Genomic DNA, 16,552 nt, shown 5'->3' on the forward strand with positions numbered 1-16,552 from the left:
ACAAAATACACATTCATGAGGTGTAAGCAATGATGCTTTATAAACAGTGGCAGATGAAGATGTTATGGTTTACCTTTTGGTGGGGCCTCCTACCTATATAAGGGACTACAGACATGAACACGCAGACAGCAAAACACATACTTACAAATATTTAATAGTCTGTAATATAAACCCAGCAGGCTCAGACCCATGATTTAGATTAAAATAACGTGGAGCTCAGTGTTGCACTTTGTGATCCACCTGTAAAGCAGCAGCCAGGATGATACAGACTGTCGAGTCTTCACTTTTTCATAACTGAACATGGAATTATTTGACATCAGTGACGTTTCCAGTTCATCAGCTTTGAGAATAAATAGTTTGCAGTAATGTCTCTATTAAAGTAGATCAGAGTAGTCGTGTCCAGGAAGTGTGATAAGTGCTGGATACACCTAGGAGTACTCACATACTGAAGCAAAGCTCCTTTTAATCTTATTAGTGACTCCAGGTCTTCCTCACGCAAATACTCACAGGAAGGAAATTAGCATCATAACGACCAGTGACATCATAATTACCTAATCACATTCATGTGTGAAGGGAAATACACACATTAATATGAATACACATACAAGGAGGATTCAAAAAAGTCCTGCAAAAATGTCCAATCAGAGACACTAATGATACAATAATAATATCACACTCTCATCTAAGTTAAATGAGGTGGGTGCAAAATGTTAACAAGACAGTAGGGGGCAACAAGAGTTATTAAAAACATTGATATTGTGTCAAACACATTCATGTTAATATAGTGAGGAATATCTGTAGTCCAGTCTGCTTCCTGTCAGTGCTGCTGTTAAAGATAATGATAGAGAACCAAATATTCTGGATGTTCCTCACATTTTGCAGACTGTAATGATACTCTCGATAAATCCGAAGCCATTTCATGTTTCAGTAACGTTATGTTCAAGAAAATGACACATGCATGACACGGCGTTCTCAGTTAGCATTAGATCTTTATTTCTCATGTCACTTTGAAAGCTTACAAGGAGCTTACATTTAACTTGGGAATTCTCAAATGACACAAGCAAAGATTATATACAGTACTATAAACTGTCAGCTATGATAAAGGAGACCAAATGTACACATTTTGTAGTTATTTCCGTAGCATATGTTTTTCTGTAAGGTATAGATATTTTTTTTTTTTTGCCAGAGGCAGGTGCCTATATCCATAAAGCATTCCATAATTCCATACTTAACTCTTTGCAGTTATAAAAATATCAGATATTTCTTAATTTCTTTCAATCCCTGTGTTGACAAGTGCGTCTTGATGCAACTCCTCAACATTATTGCTGCATTAGCACAGTAGTAAATTCTGGAACTCTTAAGTAAACATATATAGTAAAACATGGCTATTAGCAACTTTTTTGTGTTTTTTTTTTTTTCCTCTTACAGGTTTCTTTAAATACTCGACACACTTTCAAAGTGCAAAAAACTGATCTGAAATTAGAAAAAAAAAAAAAAAAAAAGGTGCAAATCATACTACAAACATCTGGTGAAAGCATAAAAGAGGACATGGCACTTCTAGCACGGTGTGGAAGTGAGAACAGAAATGTTCGGAGTGAGGCGTTTGATTTCTGCAGCTTGGCTTGTCCTGACCTACCGATTAAGTTTGGCCGTGAGCGTGTGTCGTGATGCGATTGCCTACGATGGTCCTTGCCAGTTTTTCCTCGCCTCCACTTGAGTTTCTAAGTAATGCGAAAGATAAATTACAAGCAAAGGAAAAAAAAATAAAATAATACTTCATGATATCAGCATCCGATCACCCATAGTGGTTCCCCCTTCTGACTGTCCTCGGCTCCACTCAGTATTATTTATTATTCTTGTTGTAAACTACAGGCAAATTATTACCTTTGCCTTTTCAAACACATTTTAAAGAGCCACTGCTGACATTGATCTACCTTCATTCTTGACCTAAACAATTTAAAAACTGACTTAAATTGTCTAAAAACGTAAATACAGGCAGGAGTTCTTCCCTTGACTACGAAACAAAGGAAAAGCTTCTGCCTCTAAACAAAGTAAGCTTAGTATTGTAGTTAGTTCGAGGATTCAGCAGGTGATTGAAACGGAAGATTGGAACTCAGTCGCTTAGAAAGACAACACTGATGAATACTGAAGTGAATTTCACTCACAGACGAGTAAAATAAAACAGACAAAATATCTGATGAAATGCCGGAACATAGATGTGTGTATCTCAAAAAGGCAAGGCATTTTCTGTTCTTTCTGTTGGAGTTACTTTTTGAAATCTTTAAATATCTACTTTTAAACATTATCAGTATCTACAAAATGCGCATGACCATTTTGTACACAGTGATTCATTTCTCGCAATGACAACTTGTAATCATGTACAGCATGGCGACCCCACACCCCTCCCGCTTCCCCTCCCCACTCCCGTCCCCCCCCTCCCCTTCCCACTGCCTCGGAGGACAAAGTCCACTTAAAGCACTTTACCTGAGGTTTCATTAAGAATGCTGCAATTTGCCTAAACAGGGAGTCTTAGAACGTACGCGAGAGCACACGCACACAAACGCACTCGCAGGTGTCTGCACACACATGTTGTGCAGTCAAGCACGCACACACACGCCGCTTGCACACTAAGATAATATCCCTGCAGGTTCATCAAGCATGCTTTTCAGAGGTTCCGGGGATATGACGCCTGCATTAAGAGGGGGATTGAAGTCTTGTCTCGGGGTTTTTTTTGGCGGTGAGGGGGGGCGGCGTTTTCAGCTCCTGGATGAGCAAAATTCCCATGTGGACACTCCGTGGTGTGAGGCTGGAGAAGTCTGGCATACACAGAGCCCAGAGAGTCTGACTTGGCTGTTTTTCAGGCGGGTCGCTCTGACTGTATGTCCCATCACTCCAGGGTCAACAGCAGCTGATTCAACAGGTTCTGCTGCCCCCCCCTCCCCCACGAACTTCTCCTCTTGTAAGTGACTAAAAGAAGCTCTCCAGAGTTTCTGTTTTCCTCCGCTGAGTGTTTGGAGTTCATTAATTTTTACAGGCTAGGTTAGCGTTCCCCCCCACCCCCCCACATGGGAGGCCAAACGTGGTCAGCTGGTATTGAATGATGTGACCCCTGACTTTTAACCCTCTGACCTGGCTGTGGTGTTGGGGGGGGAGGTGGGGGCCTGGGAGAGCAGAGCTGGGCCGGAGAGCCAATCACTAAGGGGAGGAGGAGGACGTCCTGCTTGTGGAGAAACTGCCAGAAAGAAAAACAGAAAGGACTCAAAATCTGGCTCAGAATCTGGGTGACATGATCATGGTTGTGTTTAGTGCACAGTGATACCTCTGGAGCCTGTGGACCATGTGAGCCACCAGGGAGTCGGAGATGCCGGGGTAGGCCTCCTCAGCCAGTAGGATGGCCTCTCTCAGCTGGTCAAGGACCATGGGGTTCCCGTTCACCTGCTCCTGTCTGGCCTTCAGCTGGCAGGCAGAAGATAAAAAGGGTTTGTATGTTTTAGATACAACCGTGTTGTCCCAGAGGAGAATATAATCCCTAATCAGAGCAGTCGCCCATTAACTTTAGAAATGTTGAAAACTCTAGGGAGAGAAATAAAAGTCAAACTGAAATAGTTTACTTTTAATTTGGTTCAGGGTCTGTGGACTCATCTCATGGACCCCTCGAGGACCCCTAGACCCAATTTTTAAAAAAGGTACAGGAAACTTGATTTAGAATTGCATTTCTTCCAAAGAAAGTCATTTTTTGGACTTTTCTCTCAGTAGTCTAGATGCTAGGATGGTATGGGTGTTAAAATGATGCAAATGAAATCAAGAGAACTGCAGAAACAACAAAGACATGTGGTGTGGGTTGCTATGGCAACACACAAGCAACATGGCTCAATGTTAAGGTTACAGAGGAATCCCACAGCTATAAATAATCACAACTGAAACACCACAAGGCAGCTTCACCAGCTCCAACCCAACAAGGAAGTCACCTGAATAAACTAATTAGACTACTGACTGTCAATCACTCATAAAAGATCCATGTTTATGTCCTTGTGATGAAAAAGTACTGATTTAAAACCTCGCATCTGAATCAGGATGTAAGGATATAAAAATATGAAAGAAAAGCAACTAATGAAATGTGTTTTGTCCGACCAACGACAACAATCCTCATCAATAATACCCAATTTACTATCAGAAAACAGAGAAAAGCAGCAAATCATCACAAATGAGAAGCCAGAACCAGAGTGTCTGACACAAATTACTCTCACAACATATTGCACCTTACAGCACTCTGGAGGATCTTGTGTACAGTATTTCAGTAAATTAAAAGTCGTCCCACTGAGTGAGAAGTGGAGTGTGAAGGAGACTGATGTGTGTCCAGATGGAGCTCCTTACCTCAGCTAATGCAGGAGAGATGACTGTGCCCAGGCTCTGTGAATAAGGCCTCTTTGGAATGTCTTTTGTCTGTGGAGAGACAGAGCGGTGAGAACGGCAGGTAGGAGGATAGAAAATAGTAGCACGGCTTCACCTTAAGGGGGAGATTTTTTTTAAAGTCAGCACAGCAATAACATCACATCATCTTATCGTGGGTTGTGAAAGTGCACATTTGTGGGATCATGCATCACCTGCTCTGTTGCCCCCGACTGTCCCTCCCCGTTCTGCAGCTTCTTGGGGTCCTTCTCTCGGATGGTGAAGATCCAGTCGTCACTGCCAAAGTCATTCCCGCCTGACGCCTGGCCATCCTGCTCTCTGATTGGACAGATATGAGAGAGGCTTTGATTAGGGGGAGCTTAAAGCTCATCAAAACAAATGTGGGAGGACAAGTGGCACAGAGGAGGTTTCTCTCAGGAGGATGTTGTTGTGTAAAATTTACTAAAGCACTTACTAAAATTGGAGTAAAAAGAGCTGCTGGCATAGTAACATGCAGTAAAAACTAAATTAAATTACAAGCAATAAAATGATTGTGAATACTGTAATTTTGGTTGATGTAATAGGAAAAATCCCGACAGACTTACGAGTCAGACTCATCAGAACTGGACTCTGTGGTTCTAGACTGCTCTGCCTTCCACCTCTTGTACTTGTCCACCAGCTCAGTCAGGTAGGAGGTCTTTTTCGCATGGCGAACGATCAGCTTATGCTTCAACAGCTCTTTGGCAGTTGGTCTCTGTGGAAATAAGGAGAAGCGAGCGTGATGAGCACATGATGCAGTCGGGGGGGAAAAAAACACACAGCGGCTCGGACTATTTGTGAGATCGGACCTGCTACCCGATCTCATCGGAGACGGATGATACTTACGAAACTGGGCTCTTTGTTGAGGCAGGCCTCGACAAACTCCTTGAGCGGTTTGCTATAGTTGCCCTCCAGCGTGGGCGGGTTGTTCTTTGGGATAAGGAATAAAACCTTCATGGGATGGAGCTCGGAGTGGGGCGGCTCGCCTTTCGCCAGCTCGATAGCCGTGATGCCCAGAGACCAGATGTCAGCCTGGAATACACAGAGAGACACTGTGATAACTTTCTTTCGTCATTTTATTCTACTAAGCCTTATTCTACTACATCTATATTGCTGAATTTAATAATTGAAGTGTTTTAAAACTGAAGCTCATTCTGTTAAGATGCATTTATTGTACATGCAGTGAGGCTCTGTGGAAATCCTTGACCTTTGATGATAGGTGGGTAGAGTTGCTAAAAACTGCACTCAAAAAAAACATCTGAGCAAGAGTCGGAAAGTTGAAAAAAAACTGGAGTGACTTCATACTTCAAGCCAGTCATATGCTGCTGTAAATGACTGCTGCATCTCAGCAGAAGAGGCACATACTGTACATCACTGGGGTGCCACGAGGCAGGCCGAGGGTGCTGCGGGATATGTTTATTTCCATTTTTATATGACATTTTCAAAAACAGAAAAAACGGATGAAATAAGCTGTAAACATCAAAATCACTGTTGTCATAGTAACGCAACACACTCGCACGACTTTTCCATGTTCACGGTGGCAAAAAATAGCAACCGTCGGAGCAAAGGATGTTTTTTTTTTTTTTTTTTTTTTCCAATGCAAATAAAGCTCAAAGAAATGCTGACACACCTCAACACAGAGTGAGAGGAGCGAACCTGAGCCAACCTAAAAGAACTGAAGTCAGACTGTGCGGTGAAAGCAGCAGAGAAATGTAGCTGTGCTGCACCTGAATGCCTCATCCACAGGGGAAAAACTGTCAAATGATGCCAAGTGAAACATCTTGAGACAAAATGCCCGACTAGCCTACGATGTTGAATAATTAATAGTAAAAGGTACAAAATTGACAACATTTTTTGACCTTAAAAACTTAAAATGTAAGGTAATTCTTCCAGTATGTTTAACCAATTAGCATGCTTTATATTTATGTATTGTTTAGTTAAGTAAGTGCAGCATAAATATACAGTTTCTTGCTTTCTGTCACCTTAATGTTCTGCTCTCAAACAAGTGTTCACTTGTTGTTATGGTTGTGTTAACCTTACCTTTGAGTCATACGCCGACTGTTTGATGACCTCGGGGGCCATCCAGAAGGGCGTTCCCACAAAGGTGTTGCGTTTGATCTGGGTGTCGGTGAGCTGGCCCGCCACGCCGAAATCTGCCAGTTTCACCTCTCCTTGCTCGGACAGCAGCACGTTGGCAGCTGTGGAGAGGAGGGGTAGGGGGGAGCACACACTGAATGTTGATCCAGCTCAGAGGAGTGAGAAGCTACGCCGCATCTTCAGACACTTCTGTCGATGCCGTTTATCTGCGTCACCGATTTATTTGGTAATGAGGGAACAACTGTCAGAAGCCTTTTAGCGAGCTGCTGCGGCGTTGACTTCTATTCCCTACTGAAATACAAACTCTATAATGAATGAAACCGTGAGTGGATGTCGATACCATTAACGTGCTATGTGATATTTGTGTGTGTGCTCGCTGATGCCATTTAGTCAGCTGAAAAACCCCGTGTCCTCTAATAGAAGCGCTCTCAGTCGGTCAGCTTACCTTTGATATCCCTGTGGATCTTCTTCTCGGAGTGCAGATACTCCAGCCCCTTGAGGATCTCTCTCAGGATGGTGGCGATCTGGGTCTCGTCCAGAGCGCCGGGCTCCATCTTTAGAAGGAAAAAACAAACAAGGAAACAATGAAGCATGAGCTGTAAGGTGTCAGCTGAGCCTCCGGGTGGAGAGGACGGCTGATAACAGAGAGGTTTTTCATTAGTTTCAGACAGTGACTCCTTTTTAGGTGGATGGTTATTAATTCTACACAGCTGACGATGGAGCAGCAGCAATTAGTAACTTTTCTAGAGCCAAAAATACAACTTGGATTCACCTAAAAATCACATTAAAAAGGATAATTCTGGTGATTTTGTATATTTTTCTTACAGACAACATATTATTTTATTGAGCTCCAAAAACTTTAAAAAACACATGAATGAGTCACACTGTTGCACTGAGTGACACTTTCTTTCATTACCATGAAAACACACACACTGTAGTTTATTTTGACTCCGTTCCACACACACCATCCTGCTGACGGAAATACTCACTAACTCACTGAGAGCACCATCAAATGCACTATTTCCTCCTGTTTGAGTAACATTTGTTAAAAACTACAGTGACCTGCTGTTTTAGGAGCTTAATGAGGCTTTTTTAAAAGATTTATATCTACAGTAGGAACTAATGGGTTTAAGACATTGCAATACATTCAGACTTCTGATGTTGGTTGACTCAATGACGTTTATCTTGTGGAGCTCAAAGCAACAAAAACTCAGATTTGAAAAGCACAACAGCAAAGTGTCAGAGTAGAATAACATCATGGTTACTCACAACCTTGAACAGTGATTTCCTTTCTTACTTTTTTCCTTCCTTCATTCTTTCCTTTCTGTCTTTCTATTGAAGTTAGCTTGCGACTGTATTTCAATGCAAAAGGAGAAACTGTTGACAGTGAGGTCTGTGGATTGACAGGAGTATTTAGAAGAAAGCATATAGAGATAGCAAGGAGATCTGAGTTCATGGCGCTTTGGGCACCACAAACCAAATCCAACAGACTTGGGTTACACTGGAGTTTGCAGGAGCTGATATCTCCAAAACTACACAAATCTCACTAAACCAGGTAATAAGAAAAGTATATGCATCAGAAAAACAGACGCATGAGACTGAGACTTTGGCTCCACTGATGTGTCGGAGAGTGTGTGCAACTTAGCTTGCTACGTTCCCCGATCACTTAACTGCTTCAAGCCATCCACAACATTCACACGTTGATGGATCAGAGCACTTTGGACTAACACTGCCTGAACTCTTTCCATTGCGTTTGCAGTGTTCAAAACATGTAACTGTATAATAAATCTACTGGTGGTAGGATTGACTATAATAAACTATAATAGTTCTGTGTTTAATATTGTTTGTGTAGCAAAAGACAAGTTTCTGGGGCACTTCTGACTCACTTTCTGGAATCAAAATTGAGAAACTTATTGATTTATTTTAGTAACACTTTAAAAGGTGAATCAGCTTTGAAAAGTAGTGCATCACATTGTTACAAATGTATCTGTTTTTTTATTGGATCATGTGTGGGGAAGAAGGGGGGGGGGGCTTAGCACCTCAGCTCAGCAGTTTTCCTCATATTTTAAAGCCTTTTTGGGTGCTCAGACAGAAAATACGGAGCTCAGCGCAACAATAACAAGAAGCTGTGAATCACTTACCAAATCTAATGCTGAGCCTCCACCTAAATACTCCATGATGATCCATAACTTTGTGTCCTGGAACAGTAGAGACAGACAGAGAGAAAGAGAGAGAAAAAGAGAGAGAGAGAAGAGTGTGAGCTGCCAGCGTTGAACGAAAGGGGTCATTAAGTACTTTGCAGCATTTGTGGAGAAATGTTCGCAGCTCGTTCATTAAGGTGGTTACTGGCTTACTGCGAGGTGTCGGGAGCCTGGTGAATTCCTAAACAAGTCATGATGACACTAATAAGGGCTTGGTGGGTGTCTGGAGTCGTCTGAGGCTAATCCCTTTTTAATTTAGGATTATTCAGAGAAAAAGTGGGCAGAGGAAGAGAAATTCTTTTATGTCTCATCCCATTTGCGCTCTTGGAGGTTTGACTTAAAGAGAGAACAGATACTGAAGTGAGCTAGGAACTCTTATAACGTGGTGTCGTGACCACTGTGTGTTTAGCAAACGTCACCTTCAGGTATGAACCGTAGTACTTGGTGACGAAGGGGCTGTCGCACTGGCTCAGCACCGTGATCTCCTGCTGGATGTCTTCGATCTCGTCCTCCGCTTCCTCCAGGTCTATGATCTTGATGGCCACTACTTTCTGGGTGCGATTGTCGATGCCTTTGAAAACCTCGCCAAATGACCCCTTGCCAATGCGCTCCAGCTTGGTGAACAGCTCCTCCGGGTCCACCTTGGCATTCTGGGCGATTGACGGGGAGGGGGAACAAAGCAAGGGGAGGAAAGGGAAGGCGGATTAAAAAAAAAAAAAAAAAAAAGGAAGAAAGAAAAGAAAGAAAAAGGAATGTTTGAAAAGAACTGAATGTTGGGGAGTAAATAGGAAACACCGGCAGGGTAGCATTCTTACAGGATACATTAATTCACTCATTGCAACACCTTATGTTTGTGTACACAGAAAGAGAGAGGCACAGGAGAATGAAAGGGAGAGAGTGTAACAATTGGATAACATGGAGGTTAAAAAAACACTAATTATGTGCCTAAATTACATTTTATTACTCACACCAAAACATATAAATACTTTCCAAACACTTTTTTTTACAGCTTATATCCATGTTACAATGTCAGGGTGAAATTTGTGATGCCTTCATGGAACCTAAGCTTCACGTACTTACTGCTCTCCAGCAGATAAACGAAGATGTGACGAGTATAAAAACGATTATGTCACCTGTAGTTATACCCTCTTTCCTGATTTCCTTGGTTTTGGACCGATTATGTGTTATAGTTGTAAATGAGCCAGTTTGTGCTTGGATGCAATGCAGAAAATTCTGAATTGCTGAAACGACTGCCAAAAAGGGCCGCTGGCACTCTGATGCAAGGTTAAGACATAATTATAACTCCTCTTGAGGCCAGAAGGACTGGCAAGCGAGTCGTTTTGCATGATTTCAAACCATGTTAGGGTGGTCAGACAAAGAAAAGCCTGAGTGGACCTCCGAGGTGTTTATTAGTCGGGGAAAAGCTGAAAATGTGTTCTGTGAATCCAATGACAAGGCATATTTCCTACTTTTCTGGGGTAGCACAGTGTAGCGTGTGTATCTGAGTGTGGAATGAGAAAAAAAACCTACTTGAACGCCGCAGGAAGTGAACTAAAATGACTTAACTCTCCAGAGGCTGTTTTGTGGGAAACATAAGATCAGGCGCTGACAAAAACAACTTCCTTTTATGACCTTTTCTGGGCAGAGAGGGGGTCAATATGCCCGCTTTAAGATGGCAAAAAACATGGCAAAGCTGCCTAACGCAAGAAGGAATTCTTATGTCACCAAAGAAGATCCTTTAAATGCCTTAAAAGAGATTTATTCAAAAAAAAAATTAAATAAACAGGGATTCCTCTACAGGAAAGTGTGGTGCAGAGCAGATAAAGAAGTGATAAAGTGACGAGTTATATTTCACTTAAACAATCAGATGCTTTGTTTGGGGACAAGGGTTCAAACTGGAACAAGAGCCTCCAGTCAAACTGAAGGGTAATTCTGACTGTTGCTGCCAAATTTATAACTTTACATTTAGACCTAAAAAATTCAACTGACAAGCTAAAACGTCGATTCCACTCGCAGCTGCGTTCAAGCAATTACATTTGGAAACAATCTAGGAACAATCTTAACCTGACTGGCAGCAAAAACTTCTTTACAATTTGGAATGAGTTATTATGTTCTAAATGGACAAAAGCCTTTATTTAGTTTACTTTAACAGTTTGTTTGCTTCTGATCCATCATCCCTCACACCTCTTACTTCCAAACCAGAGAGATCTGCTCACAAGCCTGCGCGACGAATATAATTTGGTGCATGAGGCGGTATACATAAGGAACAGTTATCTCCTCTAGTTATCTACCCAACACAATTATCCCCTATAGGCACAATCCTAAAGATAGCAGCAGAGGCAGGAATAGGGCTCATGATGTGTGCAGTGTCTTTGCACAGGGAGCTGGATAGCTCTATTGCAGTGGTTCCCAACCTGGGGGTCGGGACTCCCACAAGGGGTCGCTGGATTAATCAAAGAGGTTGCGAGATTATAGGACAGGATAGGATACAGAAAAATAAAAAAACAACACATTTTTCACACATAAAATTGTGTTTTTTTTCCTTCTAATTTCTTTCATGTGGATTTCTCCTCAAGCGTCTAAAAGTTGTTCAAATAAAACGAAATAAATCCTCTTTTTAGAGCTTCAAGGTTAGTTGATTAATTGATTAGTCGACTGACAGAAGATTAATCAGCAACTATTTTGAAAGTTGAATAATCGTTTTAGACATTTTTTAAGCAAAAATGTAAAAAAATAAGCTGGTTTCAACTTCTCAAATGTGATGATTTATCACTTTTCTTTGTGTGACATGATGATAAACTGAATATCTTTGAGTTTTGGGTTGTTAGACAAAACTAGACATTTGAGGATGTAACCTTGGACTGTGGGGGACTTTAATGGATATTTTTCACTATTTTCTGACATTTTATGGACAAAACGATTAACTGATGAATCAAGACAATAATCAGTTGTTTAACTGGTAGACAATAAAACATGTGACAGGGGTCCCCAGATAGACTTTGCTTTATTTTAAAAAGGCTGGGAAGCACTGCTGTTGCTTTCAAATCAAGAGTTCAATCTTTCTGTTGCAAAGATGTGACAGACTTGCTGTCAGCATCACAATAACAACGTCAGTGAGAAAAGTATTAACAATGACAACATAAGGATGTAATAACTTGCGACAATGTCATCGCTTGACGTCCCAAGTAAATTCCAGTTAAGGACTTCTGTTTACACATTTTAGGTGTTGATGAGCAGACTCACTGAGCTGGATAGGTGTGCAGTCACAGTGCACAAACACACAGCAGGGAATCAAAGAGTGAACATTTTGTTCTAGCAGTGGCTAAAGCTGCTCATTGCGGAACAAATTCAAAAGATGTTCGGCTTACCTGCATCCCCGGCAGGTTTCCCTGGACAGGAGAGTGGGCCATGATGATGCTAATCCTCGTCCGACGACGCCGGGCTGAGATATCGTCGGTTCGGCTTAATGTTTACAGTCCCGGCTATTAGCAGTCCTCCAGGCCTATTGAGAAACTCTCGCCGTCTAATGTACTTCTGTGCAGAGAGAAAAATGTCCTTCCCTCACACGCTGGTGTACTAAGTCACCCCAAAAAACAGCTGAGCCAGCCAACAGACTAATGCTAACTCTGAAGCTGCAAACAAGAAATCCGCAATGTTAGCGTGCTAACCAGCTGGCTAACAGCGGTAGTTAACTAAAGCGCTTTAAATCCGGTTTCCCACTCTCGGGAAGTTATCCTGCTGCAACAATTCTTAGTCCACAAAGACGTAGCAACAACTATTTATTTCACAATGACCTCAGTGTCACTTTCTGAAAACCTATTCTCTCGTTATCGGTGTTGTCAGCCAGCTAGCATGGTTAGCTTGCTAGCTCGCAGACAACCAGACAAACGCTCCGTCAGCTGCGGGCTCGAGTCTGTCAAACCGATCACCCCACGTTTATCTCTGCACTAACTTGTCTCCAGGAGCTCTACAGGTCTGGCATCTGCGGCAAGGATAGCTCGCCAGTGTTTTTGTTTCCTCCCTCACTTTCGTCCCGGACTCTCGGCCATCTTGTCGGTGCTGTGACGCCTGGCGGGGCGGATCCGGATCCGGAGCAACAACAACATCCTGACTTCTCCCACCAAAGGTGTGCTTCAACCTGTGCTGCAGGTGTCTGAGCCCCACACTTATTAAAGTCAATAATACATATACATTTATGTATATACATTCATGTTAAACCTGCTGCTGTAAATTATTTGTGGACCAATGAATCCCAACTGAGAGGCTTTTATTCTGGTGACATGGTCCAGATAGTCTGAGGAAGTGCTATTAAGATAGACTAATGAATGAATGAATGAATGAATGAATGAATGAATGAAAAGTTTTATTTTCGTGTCTGGTCATTTACATACCACGGAGTATTAGGGCCACACTGAGAGAAAATATTTATTTTAAAATTACTAGAAAAAAGTTGTGATATTTCAAAAAAATGGTGTAGTATTTCAAGAGAAACAGTTGTAATATTTCAAGAAAAATAGTTGCAATATTTCAAGAAAAAAGTCATAATATTTTAAGAAAAAAGTCGTAATATTTCAGGAAAAAAGACTTAATATTTCAAGACAAAAGTTGTAATATTTTAAGAAAATGTCGTAAAAAGTCGTAATATTTCAAGAAACGCGTTAAAATATTTCAAGAAAAAAGTCATAATAATTCAAGAAAAAAGTTGTAATACTAAAATAAAAGTAACTTTTCAAGAAAAAAAGTTTTAGTATTTCAAGAAAAAAGTCTTAGTATTTCAAGAAAAAAGTTGTAATATTTTTAAGAAAAAGTCGTAATATTGCAAGAAAAAAGTCATAATATTTCTGGAAAAAGGCGTAATATTTCAAGGAAAAAGTAATATTTCAAGGAAAAAGTAATATTTCAAGAAAATGTCGTAATATTTAAGAGAAAAAATCGTAATATTTCAAGGAAAAAAGTTGTAATATCACAAGAAAATGTCGCAACATTTCAAAAGTTGTAATTCGACAAGAAAAGAGTGGTAATATCAGATGTAACCACTGGTAGGTAGCCTTGCAGTTAAGCCAGTGACTTCCACAAAAGAGACAATTTCTTTCAAGTCCGTATGGTTCTTTCTTCCATGCCGATTTGCCAAAAAATGAACTATTTTGTTATTTGTGAAACCTTTAACTTCACAAGACGCTCCATACAAATCTCAGACTTTTTTTCCCTCTCAGTGTGGCCCTAACACTCCATCGTATTTACTTGACCCATCCCTCATGAAGTTATTCAGACACATAAGTAACAACAAATAAACATTCCGGCATGTTAACCCACCATCATCTTACAGCACATCAGCATCATCCAAACATAAACATAAATCACCCACAATGGAAGTACAACAATTATACTAAGACAGCCCCATAAGCACAGGACACACACAGATCCAAACAAAACAAAAACAATTATAATAAAATAAGTATCATGGTAACTGTGCACTGAATAAAATTACTGATTGAATCACTTGTCAGTTCTGCAGGATACCCAGTGGAAGTCTGGAGGCCATGTGCCCCATCTTGCACTGCCCTCAAAATCCAATTTTCATCATTAAATGCTGCGTTAATTTGGTAATTTAATTACAATAACATCTTACATTACAACAGTTTTTCCTTCTGTAGCACGGATATTCTTTAATCGCTTTATATGTATGCCTGTAATTTGAGATAATTCAGTTGCATTATGAGTAAATGAAATGAATGATTTTCCAGCCAATAGGCGACGTTAATTGCACTGAGGGTCTAACTAACTGAGGTTGACCAGAGGAGGGCGCCAGTGTTTAAATTTCACTGAAGCAGCATCCTTGTGTAATCTGGCTGCTGATGCCGCTGCATCATCGCGTGCTGCAGATAGAAATATTGATGGGATGGCCGGCGCATGTCTGCAGCTGGTAACCATTGTATCTATTGTGCGTGACAGACGCCAAGACACATTTGATATAATATTACACAATAGCCTATATATAGCTGAGGCGACCCGAGAATCTGATCATAATTATGGCTGCGGCTGTTTGAACCTGTTCTAACAGGGTGCCTGCACGGCTCAGGCCAGTGGTTGAGTAAATCCACATGGTTGACTCAAACAATGCACATTGTCTTCATTATGAAGGCATTGCAACATGATTGCTGCAGCCTTTAAACTGGATTTCACTGTCATGAGGGACCTGACCTCTGTAGGCGAGATGACACAAAGAGATCCTATAGTACACTGCTGTTGGCAGTAATAATATTATAGGCAGCTATAATAAATATATAATGGAAATAGCTACATTATAGATTAAACACAGGTCGCTTTAACTCACTTACATATCCATTTTAATAGCCGGATACAAGACATTTTTCATCACAGAGCCTACACTTATGAAGACTGAAATATAATATCCATGTATGCCCAGTTGTGTGGCTATGAATATAAATCGTAAAGGTTTATGAAGGAACATCCCTAACAAATAAATTCATAATAAAAGTATGCGCATGAACAGAGGCTCCGCGTCCCACTTGTGCGCCTCATCATTGCCGTGTCCGCGGTTTAACGCGTGTAATGGGAAGCACTACCTCCCTCCTTCATGCGTAAATTATGTAGGGCAGGACGGGAATGCTTTGCTACCTCCATTTGAGAAAACCCGGCCGGTGAATGTGAGAGAGGGGGGATAAAAAATAATAATTCACAAACAGCCACCCTCGTTTTCAACCAGCGTTTGACAGAAGAGGAGTAGCGCATCACGACTTGCCTATCGTGAAGCCAAGGAGAAGAAAAGATGGACATCACTGATCAAGGGGCTCAAATGGAGCCGCTCTTACCAACGGTAAGACAAAACAGACACGCTCATTGCTGTGTTTGTGTCAAATTTCATTCAGCCTTCAATCTTTGACATAACTAAATGTTTTGCTGTTGGTCCTCGGCTTATGTAAATTCTCTTTAGAATAAAGCAGGACAGTTTGGATGAAACGTCCCATCAATGTATGATTCATATTCAGTGACTGTGTATTTCAAAATGACCCAAATTTTTGACTATTTTCTGGCTATGTGCCGCCTTGCAATCATGACAGACATGAATGTTGCGCACCATAAATGACAAAATGGATATTCACCGTGTTCACAATTCATATTAGAGCACATGATTTTATACCTTTCATAGAGTCTATGCAGCAGCTACACACACTACAAACGCCTACGCCTTCACACAGAAGGTAGCTTATTTGTGATGCACTGTACAGGTGGATAAAACGTTACACAGCAGCTACAGTTGAAATTCATCTGTCCCTGGGGGACAGGCAGTAGGGGACAGTGCCCTCCTGCCTGCATAGAAAAGCTCCATAATACTTTGCCTTTCAGCTAAATTGTGGTTTACCAGTCGACCCATTTTTATACTCTTTACCAAACCTGCTGTCAAGCTGTTGCTTTAAGTATACAGTGCTGCTGGTCCAAGATGTTACACTGAGATGAGAGCTTTAAGTGTTTGAGGAGACAGAAGGAGGTATATGCCTCATCAGTTGGATGTAATGCGCTCAGTTTCTTTCCAGCTTCCCATAGCAGTTTCACTGGACTGTTATGGCTCAATCATAACCCATTTGCCCTGTATGTACTCGCTCTGAGTGCCTAACACTGACACTCATAAAAAAGTAATCAGATTCCTTCACATTACATCATAGTCCTGCCATTGCCTGAGCAGTTATTCCTCCCTTCTGATGAAACTGCCATCCACCAACCTGAGGGACGGAGAGATGCTTCGCCAGCATCTCAGTGTATCATTTATTTCACTGAGACGTGCAGTATTCTCTGTAGGTGTTTCA

The 16,552-nt window shown here is 41.3% G+C and overlaps 2 protein-coding genes across 6 annotated transcripts in view; one reads left to right on the plus strand and one right to left on the minus strand.

Annotated features, from left to right (window-relative positions):
* Window positions 1–2,742: 2,742 nt before the first annotated feature.
* Window positions 2,743–12,799, minus strand: stk24b (serine/threonine kinase 24b (STE20 homolog, yeast)). Its single transcript, XM_044344579.1, has 11 exons — window positions 12,095–12,799; window positions 9,146–9,376; window positions 8,667–8,723; window positions 6,971–7,079; window positions 6,469–6,626; window positions 5,275–5,460; window positions 4,995–5,143; window positions 4,605–4,728; window positions 4,375–4,443; window positions 3,320–3,456; window positions 2,743–3,232 (listed from the first exon to the last, which is right to left on the minus strand). Exons 1-11 carry the CDS (start codon window positions 12,134–12,136, stop codon window positions 3,196–3,198), a joined length of 1,299 nt encoding a protein of 432 aa, XP_044200514.1. The 5' UTR covers window positions 12,137–12,799; the 3' UTR covers window positions 2,743–3,195.
* LOC122976228 (sodium-driven chloride bicarbonate exchanger-like) overlaps window positions 12,765–16,552 on the plus strand; it is a 47,866-nt gene continuing 44,078 nt past the window's right edge. For 2 of the 5 annotated variants that reach the window (XM_044344573.1, XM_044344575.1), the window contains exon 1: window positions 13,692–15,564. In XM_044344573.1, coding sequence (XP_044200508.1) covers window positions 15,517–15,564 — 48 coding nt within the window. In that variant the 5' untranslated portion in view covers window positions 13,692–15,516. Of the gene's footprint in view, window positions 12,853–13,691; window positions 15,565–16,552 lie in introns of those variants that run through there. The other 3 variants (XM_044344574.1, XM_044344578.1, XM_044344577.1) reach the window with 3 other exon arrangements.

Source organism: Thunnus albacares, chromosome 24 (assembly GCF_914725855.1).
Source record: "Thunnus albacares chromosome 24, fThuAlb1.1, whole genome shotgun sequence".
Classification (NCBI taxonomy): domain Eukaryota; kingdom Metazoa; phylum Chordata; class Actinopteri; order Scombriformes; family Scombridae; genus Thunnus; species Thunnus albacares.